Source organism: Myxine glutinosa, chromosome 4 (assembly GCF_964187855.1).
Source record: "Myxine glutinosa chromosome 4, kmMyxGlut1.1, whole genome shotgun sequence".
NCBI lineage: Eukaryota > Metazoa > Chordata > Myxini > Myxiniformes > Myxinidae > Myxine > Myxine glutinosa.
Window position 1 is genome coordinate 79881649 of NC_136264.1, and position 24589 is coordinate 79906237.

General features: G+C 40.1%; 1 protein-coding gene across 5 annotated transcripts in view; it reads right to left on the reverse strand.

Annotated features, from left to right (window-relative positions):
- Positions 1-1422: 1422 nt before the first annotated feature.
- LOC137424903 (forkhead box protein P1) overlaps positions 1423-24589 on the reverse strand; it is a 257074-nt gene continuing 233907 nt past the window's right edge. For all 5 annotated transcript variants that reach the window (XM_078776067.1, XM_068112795.2, XM_078776069.1 and 2 more), the window contains 8 exons: positions 22939-23022; positions 20630-20924; positions 17786-17862; positions 17485-17586; positions 15161-15282; positions 8586-8652; positions 6844-7085; positions 1423-2310 (listed from right to left, as the gene is read on the reverse strand). In XM_078776067.1, the coding sequence (XP_078632193.1) occupies positions 2136-2310; positions 6844-7085; positions 8586-8652; positions 15161-15282; positions 17485-17586; positions 17786-17862; positions 20630-20924; positions 22939-23022 (1164 nt within the window). In that variant the 3' untranslated portion in view covers positions 1423-2135. The remainder of the gene's footprint in view (positions 2311-6843; positions 7086-8585; positions 8653-15160; positions 15283-17484; positions 17587-17785; positions 17863-20629; positions 20925-22938; positions 23023-24589) is intronic.

Consider the following 24589-nt stretch of genomic DNA (forward strand, 5'->3'; position numbering starts at 1 on the left):
GGATTGAGCTCAAAAAACAACAAACTCGAGCTGTAACTAGGACAGACTGAGGTTAGTAAGGTAGAAATGTTTTTACTGTAACCCCTAATGTTACTGCTGCTGCCGGCGGTGTTGCTTCACTCTCGGTTTTACTTTTGAACAAGTTAGTAACTTTTTGTAAACTTTCATGTTATTTCTTCTCTGCTTCTATTTTTTCGGTTTCCTGCCCCACTTGGATAATTTGATTTCATTGCTTCTGGCTAACTTTACCTTCGGCAGCAGTGGCGATGCACCGCTGTCATGACTAGTTGAAAGCATGAAACATGTCACCACGATAAGTGGATGCCTAAATAATAACAAGAACGTTGCCAGGTAGGCCCTAAAATAACGTTAGCTCGATTAATGACGTGTGTGCATCATTTAAAAAATGACCCCTACCGACCCCCCCCCCCCCCCCCCCCCCCCACTGTAAGGCCCTGGGCGATTGCCCAGGCTGATACATAGGTAAAACCGCCCCTGCTCATGGGGAGTTACTGTGTTACTGAGTCTGCCTATCTTGGGGACTATGCTTCTCTGAGAGCTATGACTTATATGGAGAGTTGGAGGAGATGCTGTAGATGTGATTTCAGGTAAAAGATGGAATTCCACAAAAATGGATGTCCTGTGTTCTTCCATTTTTGGGCAGAATAGTGACTAATACAACGAAATTAAAATTTACCCCACTCCATTATCATTCATACAAAATTAGAAGCACCTTGGTTCTGTTGAAAGCAAGTCATTTGAGTGCGGGTACGACAATACTTATACCAAGGCTCGGTCTCGAGCCCATCAGGACTAATTCCAACAACCATTTTATCCAAAATAGTTCCTGTAACCACGTCTTACTTCATACTTATATATTCTACAACAACATAGCTAGAAAAAGGCACTGCTTTATAGCCCGAAGTGATCTGTGTGTCGGGTTAAGGCGAAGGCTGTTTTCTGCCTCTTCGAACGTCAAAGGGGTATTGTCATTTAGTGGGGCATATATTAAACTCAGCACTGCATTCCAACAGTTGCACGTGCACTGCACGAATAAGATGTCCCACATCTAAATCATGTGTCAACATCATGCAATCACATGTCAACATCAGTGAATTTCCTCTTGCTCTGTTTTTCGTAGTGGTGGTCCTCGATTATGGCATGATCAAATGTGTTTATATACATGCTTAGCTCTTTACACACCTACAGCAATGCAAATCGCTATCAAGGACTTCGTCGCCAGGAACCTTACTTAAGAGATGTGTGCACTCATGATAAGACATCCGTAACTTTGGTAGGAGATGCTGCGAAGCAATGACGGTTCCCGATCCGAGCGCCACATCACATAAGAAATGCACACCGGAAGAGCGCCAGTGGCTAGAGTTCAATAAATCTACTGTTCCATGAGCCTCGATACCTGTATCCTGTATGAAAGCATCTTTCCTGGAATTTATTGTGATGGACACCAAGTAGAAAAACAAGGACATGTGAAAATGATTGCAAGACTTCATGCCACAGAATATTGGAATTTCAACGTCTAATTAATGATAAAACCATGAAGCATGACGGGAAGACCTTTAGGTTATGGGTTAGAGATTTGGCCTACATTATGTAAATTGTGAACTGATCAGCATTCTATGTGTCCTCAACAAACAACCATGCAAGTCATGGGGAATGATAAACCACAAGAGTGAATAAATCTGACTAGCTTCAGGCATTGTAAATGAACGTATCTGTAATGCCACCATCACTCTGGGAAGGAGACTGCAATACATACACTTTTTTTTAGCTGCCTTGCAGAAAGGAGTTTAGTCGTAGAGGCCTGCTAATTCCCACATTGCATTGGCCTCTGAGAGTAAAAACAAGATGGCTCCAGGAAAGTCTGGGAATTGCAAAGGAGACATCAAATTTGATAAGAGATTCCACGAATGCTAAAAAGGAACCAGGCTTCAGGAATAAACTTGATTCACCTGGTGCAAACAGAAACTTCTGGAATGCCACATGGTCTGCAGCACAGATGAAATGGTAGGCTTCCAGCTTGAGAGCAAAGATGGGACCTGAGTGACCAACAGAGAATCTGCTTCCAGCTTATGAGCCTTAGTCAGAGATCCTTGTGAAAACAGCACAATAAGAGGTCATGCAAGGTGAAGATCACCAGAGCCCATTCGCCTGTCTGGTTGTGCGTGCTCAAAATTGTGGTTGTTGTTGTTGCGCCCAGGCTCACAGGACTCGGACTCTGCTGTATCCATGGAAATGAAGCCTGTGTCTTCATGTGGATCCCAAGGTTCCTCCTTCACCATGACAGAATGCCTGTGGAGGGGACAAGACAACAACCTAATGATCATTTCCATGAGCATATGATGTGCAACGCAAGCATATCCAAGCAAGGCACATGAAAATAAATCCACAATGAAAGGTGAATGGTAGCATTTTCACGCAAACAGGATAAGTGGCACATAAGATAAATGTATCTTTTGAGTACATATTTGTTCACTTGCGAGGCCAAGTGATTGGCATGAATTAGCATGGATGTTTCTTGTGCAAATTATTCCTTTTGGAGATTCATTAAAATTCAGACCAGTCTGTAAGGGACACTACAGCAGGGCAATGTGTGGAAGAGTTCATATTTCATTTGGGGCCATCTATTAATTGGGGATTAATATCATTGGGGATGAGGGAAGTGTGGGAAGGGATCAAGGTCCGTCTTATCAGTTTATGCTCGTCAGTTTATGATTGAGGAACAACGTATTTAAATGTAATGTTATATATTTTTAACATGAATCAGAACATGAACAGGAGGACAAGTTTGCCGTTTTGCCGTATGTTGGCTTTGAATATATTCTGACCGCACATGCGCAGGGAGGAGTGAGATCATTTTTTTTACTCTGCCTGTGCGGCAGTCAAACAAAATTAAAAGTCATTCCAAACATGAAACTTACTGTTTTAAAGGACATCATAAAGGACACATATAATAGGCACGAATAACGAATGTAATGTGTTAGATAGGTGGGTGTAGTAGACACTGGGGAAAATGACAGTAAAACCCAGAATTAATTTATTTATATGCCTTTAAAATTCTTTAAACCTTTATTTAAATTGGATTATATACTTGAACACTGTCAAACACAAATCGTCTTCATAATACTTCCAAGAACCTCGTGTTTGCAGTACTTGGACAAGTATAGGGTGGTGTATGTCGGAGTATCAAGCGCAGCCGTGGCATTTGAGAGTGGGCGTGGCATGTGTTAAGTGGGCGTGGCATGTGAGAGGATGCAGTATCGGGGTGAAGAAGAGGCCGCTGGTAGGGCTATTTATGATGCCAATTGACGCTTCGTTCTTCAATAAAGCCTCCATCTCCTAAGCTGCGACCCAACGTCATCTCATTACAGTGTATAAGACTGCTTCAGTAGTGCCAGTAAGACTGCTTCAGTAAAGTTTTTTAAAAAGTCAGTATTCATTGGACCCGACCTGTGTGTCATGCATATATAGGCCATAGATCTGCATGAGTTGTCATTTTCATGAAATGGTGCAGATTAAAAAGTCAAAATTATGGCCTAATTCAATAATAATTAGTGTGCTTGTTATTCACTGAAGGTGATAATTACAATACACTGAAGGTGTTATGATTGCCAAGGCTCATTGCCAACACGATCATAGTTCTTTAAGAGCAGATAATGCACTATGACATGACATTGTATGAACAGATGAGCAAGGTTTTTTCAAATGTAACTAAAGTACCTTCCTCAGGAAACTTCAAATAACTTTTGAGTTAAACATGGTTCCTGTCCCTCATTAGCCCAAGCAGAAAACAAAAACGTGCAATGGAATGCCCTGGAATGTAAGAATGCATGATGCTTGTGGCTGCAAGTTTATTGGCTGCACCTGTGCTCTACCTCGTATAGATACAGATTTGACAGCCAACTTTGCTTGTTGCTTTAAGAAAAACGAATACATCACCTGACCTTCCTGGAACAAGGATCCTCAATTTTGTTACACAAATGAAGATTGTTAGGGTGATTTGACCTGCAACCACAACAACACTGAGCTTCAGGGCTGTAGGTGCTGCATTTGAATGTGTGTGAGATATTTATAACAGCATCAAGAAAAATGAGCAAGCACAAGTTTAATCGTTTCATAGTAAGAATTAGGATCATATTTTATAAACACATTAGAGTGTATTCCATTACATGTTTGACTGACTGGACTGCACCCTCTCACATGCCATGCCCACTTGACACATGCCACGGCTGCGCTTGATAGGTCCTATTATGTACACCACCTTATAGGATTTGTCCAAGTACTGCAAAATTGTGTGATAAATTCGTGTCCGCCCACATACACATAGTGTGCATTGATGGGTGTAAATGAACAGCATACTAGGAGGTAGTGTTGGAAAAACGTGTGCCTGATTTTAAGGTTAATGTAGGTATACTGACTGCACTCAGAGTAAAACAGCATTCCAATTAGCCAGAATTCAATGTCGCGACTTCGGCGGATATGCCTCCACCCACATAAAGTCTTTCCTTACTCTAACTTTGACCTAAACCCTCAAGACCATTTGACCTCAACATCTAATCTGTACATATGTATCGTGGTACATGTACTCAGTTTTGTTCAAATCCCTACGTTGATAACATTTTTACCTGGCATGACATCGGTTTCCTTTGTCAATTGCATCATTAGCTCATCATGCAAAAATATCATCAGTTTATCTTTGCATCATAATATATACTTATCAAGTTTGGTCAAAATCCCATCACCGGTTCACAAGTTATTGAGGTAACAGGATTTTACCTAACATATTCTCTGACGGTTGACCTCTTGACCCAAAAATCGAATCGGTTCATATTTGCATCATTATATATACTTGTACCAAGTTTGACTTAGATCCGTTCAATCTTTCCTAAGTTATCGCGGTAACGAAAACCTATCATGGACGGACAGACGGATGGACGGACGCACGAATGGATGGACAGCCGAAAGGATAACCCAAAAACATGATGCCTACAGCGACTTCATCAACGGAGGCATAAAATAGTAATGTTTCTGGTTCTATTGAGTCTTTAGTGTACAAAGTCTGAAGATGTGACCCAAAATCAATATTCTTTCATTAGGTCTCTATGAAACTCTTATCAAATATTAGACGATGTCACGATATTTACAGGGTTTGCTTGTAAGGGTAATCACCTTCATCACCGAAGGTAGACAGTGGTTATGTTTTCACCCCTGTTTGTCTGTTTGTCTGCAGGATAGCTCAAAAAGCTAAGGACAGTTTTGGATGAACCATGGTGGACAGATTACATGTGTGTCATGGACGAATTGATTAGATTTTGGTGAAGATCCGAATCAGGATGCTAGAATTTAAAAAGTAATTCTTCACCATTGAGAATGAAAAAAATGAATGATCGTTTTAAGGCCATTTTTCCCCGCTAGAGCGGGGGTTAGCCTTGCGGGCCCCATGACAATCATGGTTCCCTGTTTGAGGCAATGTTTTTATGGCCGGATGCCTTTCCTGACGTCAACCCTTGGTCACGCTCTTATGATGCCGCAGGGATACGGTGTACATCTATCTATAATTCCAGTAATCTCTGTGTGTTTGTTTGTACGTTTGTACGTTTGTACGTTTGTACGTTTGTTTGTTTGTCTGTGACCGCTGTTTCTCGACAACCACGGGTCCGATATACTTTAAACTTGCCAGGTATATTGCTGGGGACCCGAGGATGTGCCTTTTCAAGGTTTCATATTAATCGGACAAGTACTTACCGAGCTATGGCGATTTAGCCGTTCGCCGTTCGCTTTGGCGTTGCGAATGGACCAAACCATTGCATGTAAATAGAGGGGGGGGTTCTGTGGTCGTTGCGAATGGACCAAACCATTCATGTAAATAGAGGGGGGGGGGGGGGTTCTGTGGTCGTTACTGCCACGTGGTTTCAAAGTTTTTTTTTGTTGTTGTTGTTTGCACGCATGTTTTTTTGCACCCACGTACGGGCACGCCCTAGGATGTTTACACACACACACCCCTACACAAATTATTATTATTTTTTTTTTTTGGCAAGGAACGGGCACGTCCTAGCTTATATATAGTACGGGCATGCCCTAGTATTCTAAATCGGGGTACACACCGTGATCCCAGCAAGCTGGTACTCAATTTGCCAACCTCGGAACGATGACAGGCTGAGTCAACCCCCCTGGCGTTAATTCAGCGATCGACCGGGATTCGAACCCAGGATCCTAGGATCCCAAGCCGGCACCCTAACCGCTAAGCCAAGACCAGGGATTCTTCACCATTGAGAGATGGGGCCAAATCAATATATAGCACGATATCTCAAAAAATTGAGTTATGAAAAACTTGGTGGATGAGTTGGTTAAGTGACAAGAACAAGCCAATTTGATTTTGGTTAAGGTCCAGATGCAGATCCGGCCTATCATTGGGATACAAAACGTAAACTGTTCAGGCTGGCGGATGTACGCACTCTACCGAATGCGGTTCTAGTTTCTCATGTGTCCTGGGCTTTTATTAATCTCTGACCCATTAATTTTCTGTTACAGCTTCTGAAAAATAAATTGAAACAATGTCAATAAATGTTTCAGAGCTTATTGTAAGACACCAAACACCAACTGGTTTCACATCCCCCAGTGTCCAACTGCCTCAGACCAGGTGATGCGAGTCGCTCTTAAACGAAGACTAAGCAACGACATAAGTAAATAATATGTATTGTAATGACTTCCCGAACTACTGCTCCCACAATGTAAATATAAATCACAATTAAACAAAGCAAAACAAGTGAATAATGAGTATATAAACTAAAATATTAGGTTGGCTAATGTGTTGTAATATGTTACCCAGGTATGTTGGAGCCCCACATATGGAGCCCTGTTGCCCCCCATCCTCGCTCTGTTCTGTTAGGGGATCGCTCAACTTCAGATTCCCCATTATGACTATGGGGGGCTCCAGAAAGCGAATCAGGCAGTGGTAAAGGTTGGGGTCCTTCTGAAGAGTATTCAACCTCTGCGAGGTGGAATAGGTGAGATGCACTGTCCCTTGATGTTTGCAGAAGAGAAATTCCACTTTCTGCCATTGATGTCTGTAGATACAAAAGGAGCAGTTTATAATAAATGTCTTACAACTTTCAAGATGTAAACATACCTGGTGCAAGTCAAAACATTACTTACACTATGATTTCGAATTCTATTTTCAGAGATGTGAGTTATATGGAGACCAAACAAAACACTATGTACAATCCAGAAATAGGAAGTCAAACTAATGCTCTTCATCCTCATACAGTTTATCTATCACCAAATGTAGATGTAAGTAACAAAATATAAATGTGTTTTTTCACATTTTTCATAATTTTCTTTCTTTTCATCAACCCGATTATGATTTATATCAAACCTTGGAATCACCGACAAGTAAAGAAACCCATGCACATAGAATAAGGTTACAGCAACAATTATAAGTCTTGATCTTAACATTACCAAGTTGTATCAATGGGAAAGAGGATGCCAATGTACAGTGCATTCAGAAAGTATTCAGACCCCTTCACTTTTTTCACATTTTATGTTGCAGCCTTATGCTGAAATCGTTTAAATTCATTTTTTCCCTCATCAATCTACACTCAATAGCCCATAATGGCAAAGACAAAACAGGCTTTTAGAAAGTTTTGCAAATTTATTAAAAAGAAAAAACTGAAATATCACATTTACATAAGTATTCAGACCCTTTGCTATGACACTTGAAATTTAGCTCAGGTGCCTCCCATTTCTCTTGATCATTTTTGAGATGTTTCTACACCTTGATTGGAGTCCACCTGTGGTAAATTCAATTGATTGGACATGATTTGGAAAGGCACACGCCTGTCTATATAAGGTCTCACAGCTGACAATTCATATCAGAGCAAAACCAAGCCATGAGGTCGAAGGAACTGTCTGCAGAGCTCAGAGACAGGATTGTGTCGAGGCACAGATCTGGGGAAGCCTACAAAAAAAATCTCTGCTGCATTGAAGGTTCCCAAGAGCACAGTGGCCTCCATAATTCTTAAATGGAAGAAGTTTGGAACAACCAGAACTCTTCCTAGAGCTGGCCGCCCGGCCAAACTGAGCAATCGGGGGAGAAGGACCTTGGTAAGAGAGGTGACCAAGAACCCGATGGTCACTCTGGCTGAGCTCCAGAGATCCTGTGTGGAGATGGGAGAAACTTCCAGAAGGACAACCATCACTGCAACACTCCACCGATCTGGGCTTTATGGCAGAGTGGCCAGACGGAAGCCTCTCCTCAGTGAAAAACACATGAAAGCCCGCTTGGAGTTTGCAAAAAAGCACGTAAAGGACTCTCCGACTGTGAGAAACAAGATTCTGTGGGCCCATAATGTCCTTCATGCATGCCAGATATAATTGACATCCTCATTTTGTCAGTTATAGATATAATCAGGATGAGGCTGTGAAGGCTTCCTAACTATACAAGCATTTTGACTTCTAAGTATCTCAAACTCCATTAATATGGAAAAAATGATGGAAGAAGATGAAATATATTATGGAGACATTTTGATACATTGTGGTTTATTGTATAGCAGTAGCACGTGTATTACCTGCAGACTAGTATTCAGTGCTGATCCCAGGCTTGATTGTTGTAAGTTTTTCATCAGAGTGGGACTCCTTTATGGAAAACAGCAGGGCAATTTGAGGAACAGGTGAAGGTAAAGATTGTTTGAGAAGAAACAGGTTGAGGAGGTAATATTGTGGGTGGAGAGGGTTGGGGGCAAAAAAGCTGATGTTGTAATGAGCAAAGAGAGGGTGGTGAGGGCATAATATTCAGTAGAGAATCATAAATGTTTGTCAAGAAACAATTGGTTGGCCATGATGTTATCAAATAAATAGGCCTGATGATCCTGGACCTGGGGAATCGAAAAATGAGATATCAGATGACTGACCTTTTTAACCCAAGAAAATTGTTGACTTAAAATGTGACTTTAACACAGGTTTAATATAGCAGTGATGTGGTCTAGAATATACATCAGAGGCCCATTTAGATTGTAATCCTATTAGTAGTATCTAAGCAATGACTAAATTATTGTTTTTGACCTTTGGATCCTTCAGTGCCTCACAGGTGAGTTGGGGATCGATAAACAAATTTGAAAATGAACCCCATAAGGGAAATTTATACTAAGTGTATTTTTTATGATAGTACCTGATAGAGTGTGGACAGGGTTTTGTGAAAATCCCACCACTGGATTTGGAGATGGCTAAAATTTTAATGCATCAATGAATGGATGTACCACGGCATACGGTTCCCAGAACATAGTTGCATGTTTGTGAAAAAGAGCTGATATCTCTCTTTCCTAAGCATATGGAGAGAATGCTATAAAGCAAGAATTAAAATTGTAATAACAATTGATTCAAGAACTACCTTCAGAATCTTCATGGTTCAAAAGAAAATGCAAATGGAATGCTCCTATTTATCCTGAAAATTAAATGTTTTTTTCTACACGGAAGTGTAGTATTCAGTTGTATCCCTGGTGTTGGGCTAGCGGCTAGGGTGCCAGCTTAGGATCCGAGGATCCTGGGTTTGAATCCCGGTCGATCGCTGAATTAACGCCAGGGGGGTTGACTCAGCCTGTCATCCTTCCGAGGTCGGCTAATTGAGTACCAGTTCACTGGTAATTCCCTGTTTGTCATAAAAAGGCGACAAAAAGGGTTGGCGGCAGGAAGGGCATCCGGCCGTAAAACATTGCTTCAAAAAGGGGACCAACAAAAACAACAACAACCACGGTGCCCGAAAAAGGCCAACCCCCGCTTTGCAGGGAAAAATGGCCTCTAAAGTTTTTTTGTTTTTGTTTTTTTTCTACACGGAAGTAAAATAGCCAATAGGGTACAGAGTTTGTAAGATTTAAAAAAAAACTTATACTGATCGAATATGCTATATCTAAAATCTTTGGAAAAAAAAAAAAAAGACAAGCTCCACGTCGCTAATATTGATATAGAAGTTTTCATGCTAATATAAAACGTCCATTTTCTTGTCTAGCTTTACACATTAATTACCGCACGCACAAAGTGAAAAGCAGGGAGAAGCAATTCGTTCACTTTGTCTGTCTGTCTACAAACGTCAGTCTATGACTGAGGAACTACTCAATTACAATTAAATTATATATTTTGAACACTGAAGAACATGAATTGGATGATGAATTGGAACAAGAACCTGCTATTTCGGAGTACTTTGGCTTTGAATTTGGCAAATTGCACAAAATCTCATCCCTATCACACAAGCACAGAGAGGAGTAAGGTAATTGTTTCGTCTGTCAACTGGAAGTCAAACAAAATAAAAAATCATTCCAAACAGGGAAAATGTCATAAAGGCATGAATAACTGCTTTAATGTGTTAAATAAGGTGGTGTCAAAGACAGTGCATCAATTGCAGTAAACTTCCGAAAAAAGTTTTTCTCGACAGCCTTTAATAATAATAATAATAATAATTCATTTAGTTTGTATAGCGCTTTTCCAGAAGCCCAAAGGCGCTTTGACAGAGTGGAAAACATAATGCATAACAATACATGAAAACAACAATTGCAAAAAGACAAGAATCAATAGGGAAATATTTAAAGCAAAAGGAGGGAGAAGGAGAAGAGATAGTCAGGGGTTAAATGCTGTGGGTTGAATGTTGAATGCAGTGTTGAACAGGTGGGTCTTTAGTGATGTTTTGAATGTGGTGAGTGAGGAGGAGTCTCTGATGGTGTGAGGTAGTGAGTTCCAGAGGGTGGGAGCAGCGATGGAGAAGGCCCTGTCCCCCCAGGATCTGAATTTGGTCCGGATGGAGGGGGTCAGGAGGTTGGTACCAGCAGAGCGGAGGTTGCGGGTGGGAGTGTGTCTGGAGAGGAGGTCAGCCAGGTAGGATGGGGCCAGGTTATGGAGGGCTTTGTATGTCAAGAGGAGGATTTTGTACTGGATTCTCTGGGGGATGGGGAGCCAGTGAAGCTTGTAAAGGACGGGGGTGATGTGGTCACGGGTCCGGGAATGGGTGAGTAGACGGGCAGCGGCGTTCTGAATGTATTGGAGTTTATTGGTGATTTTTGAGGGTGAACCATATTTTCATTTCCACCAACCAAACCAAAGGCCATTTTCCAAACCAAAACCAAAGCCAACCCAACCAACCAACCAAACCAACCAACCAACCAAAGCCAACAAACCAAAGCCAAAAAAACCAAAGGAACCAAAGGGCATTTCAAACCTTTATTTTATTTCAATTGCATGAATATGAATGAATGATCGTTTTAAGGCCATTTTCCCCGCTAGAGCGGGGGTTAGCCTTGCGGGCCCCATGACAATCATGGTTCCCTGTTTGAGGCAATGTTTTTATGGCCGGATGCCCTTCCTGACGCCAACCCTTAGTCGCGCTCTTACGATGCGCAGGGATACAGTGTGCCTATTCTAAACCGGGGTACACACCGTGATCATTCATCCCAGCAAGCTGGTACTCAATTTGCCGACCTCGGAAGGATGACAGGCTGAGTCAACCCCCTGGCGTTAATTCAGCGATCAACCGGGATTCAAACCCAGGATCCTAGGATCCCAAGCCGGCACCCTAACCGCTAAGCCAACACCAGGCTTTCAGTCGTGTTTCACCAACACTATTTCAATTGAATTATATATTTGAACATTGTAGAACACAAATCACCTTCTTGGCACTACCTAAAACCTCTGGTTTCGCAGTACTTGGACTAAATATTACACCATTTTATGCCATCTCGAGCTGTTAGGGTTAGAATATAGAGCAATCAAATGTGCTGCTCGCACTCTCAGCCTTGGGGCGTATCGAGATTCAGACAAAATGACGGCCCATTGGAAATATAGATTGTACTTAGAAATGCAATATGCAAAGGTTAAAAATCCCCTCCCATGTCCTTTTCCTCAAGACTGTGTGGTGTAAGGTTTTCTATGAACTCTGTAGTTTTCTCTGTAATTATCATCCAAAATGGGAGCTAATTGTTCATTACCTCCGCCACAAAAGGTGCATTGAAGTTATGTTTACACCCCTGTCTGTGTGTTTGTTTGCCTGTGAACAAGATATCTCAAAATGTTGTGGACGGATTCGGACAAAATTTGGTGGAGAGGTATTGTATGCGACACGAACAAAATGATTAGATTTTGGTGAAGATCCGGATTCGGACCCGGCTAGTAGAATTTTTTAAAGTGATTCTTCAACATTGGGAGATAGGGCCAAAAACTATATATAGCAGGATATCTCAAAAAGGTGTGGATGTATTTGGACGAAACTTGGTGGAGAGGCTGTGTGTATGACAAGGACTAACCCATTCGATTTTGGTGAAGATCTGAATATGGATTCGGTTACGAGAATTATTTAATTCTTAAGTGATTTTTCACCATTGAGTGATCGAGCTAAAACCGATACATAGCACGATATCTCAAAAAGTTATGGACGGATTTGGACGAAACTTGGTGGACCGAATGGGTGTGTGACAAAGACTATCTCGATTCAATTTTGGTGAAGATCTGAATATGGATTCGGACACGAGGATTATTTAATTTTTAAGTGATTCTTCACCTTTCTTATTCAATCCTATTTCAATACTTAAATTCAATTTAAGTGATTCTTATTCCACCTTTCTCATTGAAAGGCTGAACTAACACAGCTGTATACAAGTACTTATTACATGTGTAAATAAGTACTATCTAATTTTTGGCCCCCAGTATGCTACATATCTATTTTCTTGCTCCCACTTCCGCAGTCCTCTTAATCCAATGTGCTTTCAAACTCCCTTTTCCTCCTCTCCCACTCCTCCCACAACCCTATACCTTTTCCATATGCTTCAATCCTTCCTCTTTCTCTTCCTTTCCTCGGTTCTTATTCCATAAATTTAGCACCATACACTCTTTTCCCCCTATGCATATGGAACTAACCAATTCATCCACCTAGTTTAGTCCTAAGTCATCCATAACTTTTTTTAAATATCATGTTATATATCGCTTTTCGCCGGATTCCTCAATGGTGAAGAATCACTTATATAATATATATTATATATATATATATTATATATATATATATAATATATATTATATAAGTATATTATATATATATATATAATATATATTATATATATATTACATAAGTGATTCTTCACCATTGAGGAATCCGGCGAAAAGCGATATATAACACGATATTAAAAAAAGTTATGGATGACTTAGGACTAAACTAGGTGGATGAATTGGTTAGTTCCATATGCATAGGGGGAAAAGAGTGTATGGTGCTAAATTTATGGAATAAGAACCGAGGAAAGGAAGAGAAAGAGGAAGGATTGAAGCATATGGAAAAGGTATAGGGTTGTGGGAGGAGTGGGAGAGGAGGAAAAGGGAGTTTGAAAGCACATTGGATTAAGAGGACTGCGGAAGTGGGAGCAAGAAAATAGATATGTAGCATACTGGGGGCCAAAAATTAGATAGTACTTATTTACACATGTAATAAGTACTTGTATACAGCTGTGTTAGTTCAGCCTTTCAATGAGAAAGGTGGAATAAGAATAGTTGTAAAACAGAGATTGGTAGTGATATGGAAGATATATATATATATATATATATATATATATATATATATATATATATATATATATATATATATATATATATATATATATATATATATATATATAACTGTGAGAAATAGTAGAAACTCCACAGTACGAGCAGGGCGTCTCATTTGCATTGAATAAATAATCGGGAGATTAAATCAGACGCGGACGTAGCTTCAGGACTTCGATCTTTAATTTGACAAGCTTTCGACCAACAAAGGTCTTCTTCTGAGTCTACAAAAACAGCAGGCATGTATATCATATAGATATCATATATGTATAAAAAAAAAAAAAAACCACCTTTAGAGGCCATTTTTCCCCGCAAGCGGGGGTTGGCCTTTTTCGGGGACCGTGGTTGTTGTTGTTTTTTGGTCCCCTTTTTGAAGCAATGTTTTACGGCCGGATGCCCTTCCTGACGCCAACCCTTTTTGTCGCCTTTTTACGACAAACAGGGAATTACCAGTGAACTGGTACTCAATTTGCCGACCTCGGAAGGATGACAGGCTGAGTCAACCCCCTGGCGTTAATTCAGCGATTGACCGGGAGGGATTCGAACCCAGGATCCTAGGATCCTAAGCCCTCACCCTAGCCGCTTGCCCAACACCAGGGCAATATCATATATGTATATCATATATATATATATATATATCATATACATGCCTGCTGTTTTTGTAGACTCAGAAGAAGACCTTTGTTGGTCGAAAGCTTGTCAAATTAAAGATCGAAGTCCTGAAGCTACGTCTGCGTCTGATTTAATCTCCCGATTATATATATATTTATATATATATATATATATATATACACGTATGTATATATATATATATATATATATATACACTGTATATATATATATATATATATATATATATATATATATATATATATATATACACTGTATGTATATATATATATATATATATATATATATATATATATATATATATATATATATATATATATATATATATATATATATATATATATATATATATATGTATATATATATATATATATATATATATATATGTATGAATTGAATATATACATATACAGATATATGTGTATATTCATAATATATAAATATATATATATATATATATATATAACACAACTGTCATTTCATCGAACCAGTCATAACATTTCATCATCATAAAAAATTCAGTAATACTACTGCAGCAGTTCTAAAGTTATGGAGAGTGAAGAGAAAACTTAAACGTTAAATTGATGGAGGGAATGAGGTAGGGGTATGGGGATGGGGTGGGAGAGGGTAAGAGGAAGTGAGGAAGAAACAGGTGGGGACAGTGAGGGAAGTACATGATTGTGGGTAGGGCAGTGTTGTAATAGATATGTTTTGTTCTAACAAGAAAAAGAAAACGATTGAAATGACTGAAAGTATGTATTACAGTTTAGTTTCAGTGGTCAAGTGATGTGTAAATTACATGGGGTGAAGTGTAAAAACGTCATCAGATGCATCGGAGAAAATCCAAATGTGAAAAGTCCCCACAGTTTGATGTGGAGGGGTAATATAAGCAGAATAATATAGAGATATACAGATTGAGAAAGACACTAGGACACCTCTAACATACCCGCTGAGTTTAGGTGGCCTGCGTTTCTGATACTCCATCTCATCGACTGTCCATACAGCACCCTTCACACTCTCCACCCGTACAAAACACTTGTGAAGACTTAAATTGTGACGAACAGCATTCTGCAGCCACCGTAGTTCCAGGAAGAAACAGTATCTCTGTTATTATTTAATCATCATCTTTCACAGTACTTTCATTTAAAAAATCCCTCTTTTGCTATTTGGGCATTACCAATTGTAACACAACAATTATATCGACGTAATATTGAAGCTTACAGTAATGCAATATCATGTACACAAGTTTAGGGGGGAGAGAGGGAATGGAGGAGGGGGTGAAAATAGAATTGAGTTGAGAGGAGAGAGAAGGAGAGAAGCTGAGAATTTATTAGACATGGAGGAGATAGAGAGTGAAAGTTTCTCCCATTTGAGTACCCTTGTTACTCATAAGGCCTTTCAATCTTCCCCCATCCAAAACCTTGATCTTTTCTACCCCCACTAATTCACCCCAGATCCACCTTGTTTGAAATTCCAACTTCTTTCCTGGAAGTCTTGGCAGTGTCCATATGTTTTATACCTCTCCCACCCCCCCCCCCTTCCCATGCCTCCCCCCCAAAGCCCTCTCCCTCCCACAGTTCTCTCGATGTCTCCATGTCTCTCGGTCCCTGCTCTCAAATGTTGTGTTTGTGTCCTTCCCCCTCTCTCCCCATCTTGTCTACCGCTCCCGATGTTATTTGTTTTGTGTGTCTGTTTGTCTTTCTGTGTGATTAATGTTCGCTCTTTCACGAGCCTCGATCTTGTATACAAAAAAAATAAAAAATAAAAAAATAAAAATTGTTGCAACCTGGCTAAACCAGAAAAACCCAGTGCCCAGCTGGGTTGTATCATTAGGAAGTAGGAAAAAAAGAATTTCCCGGCATTTATATTGACACTCATCATTATTCTTTTGATATCATCACTATTCTGACCTTCTTCCATGATTGCTCTTTAACACTCCAGATTTTTGGTGTCCCATTGAAAGTGAACCTTGTGCATGCATCTTTAGTTGTATTAATATCCTCTATATTGGCTATGCTGTCTGTTTTATTGCCGTTTTAGAGCTGTCCAAGTACATATCTCAGTCACAGGGAAGTCAGATCGAAAAAAGGATAATGCTCATTACATCATCGCTTTGGAACATGTCTTTTAAACTCACCCCAGGCTTACATTATAATATATAATAATAATAATAATAGGAGTTCCCTTACAATTAACTTTTGATGCAGGAGGAGGCCATTACTGATAAGGCCTATCAAATCGTGCACTATTATTACGAACCTATTTTTGTTTGTCCTTGCTCTGTCCTTTAAAATGCTGAACGTCAAGCAAGGAAGCAGCAAACCATTTTTTAATTATTTTGTGTAACTCCGACGGGGTTCGAACCACCGACCTCCCAGACTCAGAGCGGACGCTTTAACCATTACACCATTGAGGCTGGTAAAACACCACATTATTAGAACTAATCATCTTACATACAGGGACTACTGATATGGAACGAGAAAAATAGTTCTGCAGTAGCGTAATCACCTGCGAGCTATTAGGATTCGTTTTATAATCAACCCTGAGTTGTCTAAATGTAATCTAATCGCCAGATCGTAGGATTTTTGGTGCTTCAAAAGATGAAAGTTGCATCACCAAGCAAGAGTAGACCATCGTGTGCCAATGTCATGGTCGAATTCAATTTTTTGCCTCCCAATCTGCAGCATTACTCCTCCCTGGTCATCAAACTAGATATGGTGAGTGATGCTGATAGGGTGGTTCTGTGGTAGCAACTTCAGGGTCATTGACATTCCTTCATGCTATTGCATATGGCTGTATGTCCATGCTCAATAGAGGGACTCACTCACCCATCATTTCAACAAGAACATCTTCCCTGCCATACAACAAAGCTCAAATCATGAGTGACTTTCTTTTTGTGAGTTTTTGACCTGCCTGACCTTGTGGTGATATCCACATCTTTATTATGGCCTGTTGTTTCTATTATCTGAAAGACCAATGTTCCTGCAATATGCAAATAGTTTTGTTCAATGACAAATAATGAATCACTAACAATAAAACATTGTGTTTATTAAAACCTGTCGGTTCATAAATAAAACAGAGGGAGAAGGAGAAGAATAAAAATAAGGAGGAGGAGCGGGAACAGGAGGAAGAGGATAATAACGGAAGATGAGCGAAAGCAATTGATGTGGTTTTTTTTTCCTGAACAAGGTGAAGCAGTTTACACATGCAGAGCTGAATATGGCACAACGAAATGACGAGATGATTTGTGATTACATTCTTCAAACTCACCTTCCATGTGGCAGCGTTACGACGAAAGTAGGCAAAGGTTTGTGTGAACCACGTGTAAATCTCATTGAGTGTTAATTGCTTCTCTGGACATTCCAGGATTGCCTGTATCAAAAAGTTAAAATATGAGATAAGCTAGCAGATAATATACACCACTCATATATTCAACAGTAGGTTTAGGAGATTTAAAAACGAGCACCAATACACCACCTAACAGTCAATGTAAGGAATCTGCGACGAGCAGACACCATGAGACTAGGTCAAGAGCAGGCCAAACTTCAGCTTGTTAAACTGATATATCTACCTGTCGGATAAGTGAAGCATAGGTGAATGGTGGCCGGATATCAGCATTCTGATAGAAGTCTGGATTCTGAGATAGGTCTGCACACAAAACACAATGCAATATGACATAAATGATGCAATTCCACTGCAGCACATTCTGTTTGTTCAATCATTTCTGAAAAGGATCATCACAGCACGAACAATATCTATATATATATACACAAGTCAGACATGGCTGTTTCGTTCGTCAGTTTGCGGTTACGCTGATTGGCTGGTGTGAGGCTGGGTGCAATGTGATTGGCTCCTGGCAACATTGAATAATGTATCATATAGGCTTATTAAAAGCTGATATTCGAAACAGATAGGGTGATGTAAAAGACGCTGCATCAACGGTGGTAAACTTCCAAATATTTTTTTTATCTACAACCTTTAAAATCTTTATTTTACTTCATATTAATTATATACTTGAACAATGTAGAACACTAATCACATTTCTAGCACTTTCAAAACCCTTCCGTTTAGCAGTAGTTGGACAAAATATTACGGCATTTTACATCATCACGACCAATCACATTTGCCGCTCGCTTATTTAGTAGGTGTTCTATGAACTCTCTAGTTTTCAGTATGTTGTAGGCTATTGATATTTGCTTGATCATTTGATACTTTTCATATTGTCGATATTGAAATATTGTTTCAGATTACACTCGTATTTGTTATTTGAATGTTTGAATTCTTGTTGGTCAGATTACGTTTGTTTTCTCTATTGTTGGAACTGAATTGATTAGTTTCGTTTTTGCGACATCTTCTCAAATAAAAGGACTTTTGCCAAAAACAGAAACATCAAGTCAATCTTGTAAAGACCGTAATTTTTGGATTTCGAGCCAAGATTAATGCGTCCTTTGTATGACGATGCATTTTGGCCATAGGGCCAAGGTAGGCGTACAATCTATTGCTATTGCAGACATTAACACGCCTTTTCATGAACATATAACTTTTTTTGGGCTGAATTGTGTGTACATGATCGGATTTTTAAAAACGCTTATTGTCCCCCCTTTTTATGTAACAATGTGTTTCTCAAATGAGAAACAACTGAAGAATTGAAAAGAAACTGAAGCTTAAAAGTTCCAGCTTGTACTTCCTCATGGGGGTTTTCTGAGTATGTCTGTGTCTATTTCTGATCACGTATTTTACATACTTGAATGTATGTACAGTGCCATTCAGAAAGTATTCAGGCCCCTTCACTTTTTTCACATTTTGTTATGTTGCAGCCTCATGCTGAAATCGTTTAAATTCTTTTTTTCCCTCATCAATCTACACTCAATACCCCACAATGACAAAGAGAAAACAGGATTTTAGAAAGTTTTGCAAATTTATTTTTAAAAAACAAAAAACTGAAATATCACATTGACATAAGTATTCATACCCTTTGCTATGACACTTGAAATTTAGCTCAGGTGCCTCCCATTTCTCTTGATCATTTTTGAGATGTTTCTACACTTTGATTGCGGTCCACCTGTAGTAAATTCAATTGATTGGACATGATTTGGAAAGGCACACACCTGTCTATATAAGGTCTCACAGCTAACAATGCATATCAGAGCAAAAACCAAGCCATGAGGTCGAAGGAACTGCCTGCAGAGCTCAGAGACAGGATTGTGTCGAGGCACAGATCTGGGGAAGCCTACAAAAAAAATTCTGCTGCATTGAAGGTTCCCAAGAGCACAGTGGCCTCCATAATTCTGAAATGGAAGAAGTTTGGAACAAGCAGGACTCTTCCGAGAGCTGGCCGTCCGGCCAAACTGAGCAATCGGGGGAGAGGACATGTCCAATCTCCTGTGCTATTCCACACATGAAAGCCCACATAATCTTGTTTCTCAGTCTGAGAGTCCTTTAGGTGCTTTTTTGCAAACTCCAAGCAGGCTTTCATGTGTCTTTCACTAAGGAGAGGCTTTCGTCTGGCCACACTGCCATAAATCCCAGATCGGTGGAGTGTTGCAGTGATGGTTGTCCTTCTGGAAGTTTCTCCCATCTCCACACAGGATCTCTGGAGCTCAGCCAGAGTGACCATCGGGTTCTTGGTCACCTCTATTACCAAGGCCCTTCTCCCCCGATTGCTCAGTTTGGCCGGGCGGCCAGCTCTAGGAAGAGTCCTGCTTGTTCCAAACTTCTTCCATTTAAGAATTATGGAGGCCACTGTGCTCTTGGGAACCTTCAATGCAGCAGAATTTTTTTTGTGGGATTCCCCAGATCTGTGCCTCGACACAATCCTGTCTCTGAGCTCTGCAGGCAGTTCCTTCGACCTCATGGCTTGGTTTTTGCTCTGATATGCATTGTCAGCTGTGAGACCTTACATAGACAGGTGTGTGCCTTTCCAAATCATGTCCAATCAATTGAATTTACCACAGGTGGACTCCAATCAAGGTGAAGAAACATCTCAAAGATGATCAAGAGAAATGGGAGGCACCTGAGCTAAATTTCAAGTGTCATAGCAAAGGGTCTGAATACTTATGTAAATGTGATATTTCAGTTTTTTATTTTTAATAAATTTGCAAAACCTTCTAAAATCCTGTTTTCTCTTTGTCATTGTGGGGTATTTAGTGTAGATTGATGAGGGAAAAAATGAATTTAAACGATTTCAGCATGAGGCTGCAACATAACAAAATGTGAAAAAGGTGAAGGGGTCTGAATACTTTCTGAATGCACTGTATATGCATAATTTCATTTTGTATATGTATAACATTGTAAAATAGATTGATATATTGGATCTACAGAGTTTTTGTAGTTTCAGAAATCATGAATGTTAAAATCATACACTGCCACTTTTAGGAAGTGGTTTCTTGTAATACCACCCCTCTCCCCCACTCACCAATAGGAAGAGTGTTGTGCATTTTCTCTGCTCGTCTTCGTGTGTTGACAGGTGAAGATATCGTTGATGCTGTGATGACTGAGAGAGCTGGTGACACACTTGTATTTACTGTCGCTAACGATGATGCAATTGAAGATGCCAATGGTGGTACAAATGGGTAGGAGAGGGGAGAGGCGAGTCCAGGGGTCAGGGTGGGTGTCAGTGCAGTGATTGGGCCTTGAGAGGTCAGTGGTATGCTTGAGAATTGGCGATCTGAAGTTGGTCGCGAGACGATTGTGGCAGAAGCAATGTTCATCTGTCAGGCAAAGAAAATGCGTGATCAGCTTGTGCATGATGTGGTATTATTATTTACTGATATCATTGAGCCAGGAACATATATTCAATGCTCGAATAATCTCATATTCATGTACTGCATGTCTTCCAGTTGTCCAATACATTTTCCAAATATACAGTCACGTGAAAAAGTAAGAACACCCCATGTAAAGTTTTGACTTTTTCAACATATTTCAACATACAGCTATTTGATCTTCATTTCAGCAATATTGATAGATAAAGGTGATATAATATAACAAATATCATGAAACATTTACGTTTTGTAGTCCATTGTATAATTTAAATAAACATAAATGCAAATTTCGCATGTGGAAAAAGTAAGAACACCCCTACATTTATCACTACTTCAAATACCTAAAATTAGAATCAGGTGCACCAGCTCAGGTGCAAATGATTAGAACATCGTTAGAGAGGATCTTGGAGGAACCTGTCTTATTTAAACCTCAGACATTTCGTTTGGTTTGCTCTTTGTTGTTGAAGTGTGCGGCGTCACCATGCCGAGATCAAAAGAGCTCTCTGAGGCCTTCAGAAAGAAGGTTATAGATGCCTACGAGTCTGGGAAGGGATTTAAAAAGATCTCCAAACAATTTGAAATCAATCATTCTACTGTTCGGAAGATCATCGACAAGTGGAGAAGATTCCAAACAACTGCCAACTTGTTCACGCCAGGCCGCCCCAGCAAGTTCAGCCCGAGAGCAGACCGCAAGATGCTGAAAGAAGTCTGTAAGAACCCCAGAATGTCATCACAGGACCTACAGGTAGCTATTGCCACTGTTGATGTCAAAGTGCACGAGTCTACCATTAGAAAGAGGCTGCACAAATTTGATCTACATGGGAGGTATGCCAGGAGGAAACCTTTGCTGTCCAGAAAGAACATCAGGGCAAGACTAAAGTTTGCCAATGAACACCTCGGAAAAGACCAGCACTTCTGGAACAATGTGCTCTGGACAGATGAATCAAAGGTAAAGCTATTTGGCCACAGTACCAGAAGACATGTTTGGCGAAAACCAAAGACAGCATTTGACCACAAGAACCTGATACAAACTGTAAAGCATGGTGGTGGAAATATTATGGTTTGGGGCAGCTTTGCTGCATCAGGGCCTGGGCAGCTCACCATCATATAATCCACTATGAATTCTTCATTGTACCAGAGGGTGCTTGAGGATAATGTGAGGCCATCTGTCGGAAAGTTGAAGCTCAACCGAAGGTAGACCTTGCAACATGACAATGACCCTAAGCATACCAGTAAATCCACCAAGGAATGGCTGAAAAGAAAGAAATGGAGGGTTCTGGAATGGCCAAGTCAAAGCCCGGATCTAAATCCCATCGAGATGTTGTGGGGGAATTTGAAACGAGCTGTGCATTCAAGAAACCCCTCAAACATCGCACAGCTGAAATAATTCTGCATGGAGGAGTGGGCAAAAATTTCTTCCAGTCGATGTCAGAGACTGGTAGTCAGATATAAGAAACGCCTAATTGAGGTTGTTTCTGGTAAAGGAGGCAATACCACCCATTAGATCCAAGGGTGTACTTACTTTTTCCACATGCGAAATTTGCATTTATGTTTATTTAAATGATACAATGGACTACAAAATGTAAATGTTTCATGATATTTGTTATATTATATCACCTTTATCTATCAATATTGTTGAAATGAAGATCAAATAGCTGCATGTTGAAATATGTTGAAAAAGTCAAAACTTTACATGGGGTGTACTTACATTTTCACGTGACTGTCGATGTACAACTTTCTCAATTGGCAGCAATGCTTCTAAATACAAGTTTTCTCTAGGTATCGTCTCTTCTTCATACTTCAGCAATTAAAGAAAATTATAACAGACACCAAAGCAGATTGATATAGCACACAAACTAGAATGTGCTTGCCTATGAGATGTTATGGACAGGAGGTATTCTCAGCTTGAGAGTAACAGCTGGAAATATTTGTGATTTTCAGTCTGTGCTCTGCACAATATTACCGGCTGTGGTGCAGGTTTTTTCTCTGAAGAAGTCACCATAAGATGCTTCATCATGGCACCCAGCCGCTCTTTCTCCTTGAACAGCTATACACACGGTGAGAGGGAAGGGGTCAAGAGGGGAAATTCAATCATGTGTATATATTCAATCAACTTCCGATTCCGGTCTTGCCGGCGAGGTTTTCGTTTATTCGCAGCTGTCCACACTCTCCATCGAAATCGAAGTTAAGTAATTGTTCCCATTTGTATTTTTGTTATAACTGTATTTATTTAATGGTGTTGTACGTATCGTGTGTCCCGAGGAAGATTTTCGGTGCAAATCTTTCATACCTGTATCGAAAATCGTGTTAAATCGTGTCGTGTCTTTTGAGGCTTTGTACAGTGTCCAACCTTGAGGCTTCGTTTTCCTCTCAGCGGTCCATCGTTTGTGCTCCAATAACTTTCGTTCTCTGCTTTTCCCAGTCTTTTCACCCCATAGCCTACTTCCTTGTTTAAAATCAACTCAAAAAAAAACAAAAAACATTTCCTTCTCTGTTCTTATTCTTTGTTCTCATTCGTTTAAAAAAACCACCGTTTAGAGGCCATTTTTAAACGGTGGTTTTTTAAAAAACGAATGAGAACAAAGAATAAGAACAGAGAAGGAAATGTTTGTTTTTTTTTTTTTGTTTTTTTTTTGAGTTGATTTTATTCGTTGTGATGTGTTGTGATTATGTCTGTGATGTCATTACAGCGCACGACAGCTGACTCCACACACCGCCATTTTGATTTATATGCCGTTCAAGCCAAACATATGGTCGAACCTGTCATATATCACAATTGCCATGCTCTACCTTTATGTTTTTCATTCAGTGTGAAACACAAACAAACAGTCCCACTTCATCCTTTGTTCTCATTCGTTTATTCGTTCTTATTCGTTCTTCGAACGACGTTCACTGTTATTACTGTTACTGTAATAACAGTTATTACTGTTATTACTGTTCACTGTTAACGTTCACTGTTATTAACCTTAAAATGTTTACACTTTCCCCTCAAGTTCTGTATTCCGTCGTATATTATAACACCTTTTTCTTCTTCTCCTTTAAAAGGCTGCTTTCGACTTGCTCACCAAATCTATTCATCCCCCAAAAAAATTCCATCTCTTTCAGTGCCTCTTTTCTACATTCCCTAAACTCTCCTGCACTCCATCCTCCCTCCAGCGTCCTTAAACGTATTTTTGACTCGAAGGTCGCAAGAAACTCATTTTGCAATAAATGTTCGTTTCCCATTAATCGTACACTTTCTAAAATCCAATCTCACCCCTCCCCTCCAAATCTTCCCCATAACCCCTCCCATCCAAATCTTCCCCATCACCCCTCCCCTCCAAATCTTCCCCCTTGCCAATCCCCTCCTAATCCTCCCCATCACCCATCCCTTTCAAATCTCCCCCCTTGACCCTTCTCTCCTAAACTCCCCCCACACCCCTCCCCTCCAAGACTCCCCCTCGCCCCTCCCCTCCTAGACTCCCCCCTCTCCCCTCCCCTCTAAATCTCCCCCATATCCCATCCCTTTCAAATCCCTCCCCTTGTCCCTTCCCTCCTAAACTCCCCCCTCGCCCCTCCCCTTCAAATCTCCCCACCCTCATTTCTTCTCAATTTCCCCCCTCTCACTCCCCCTC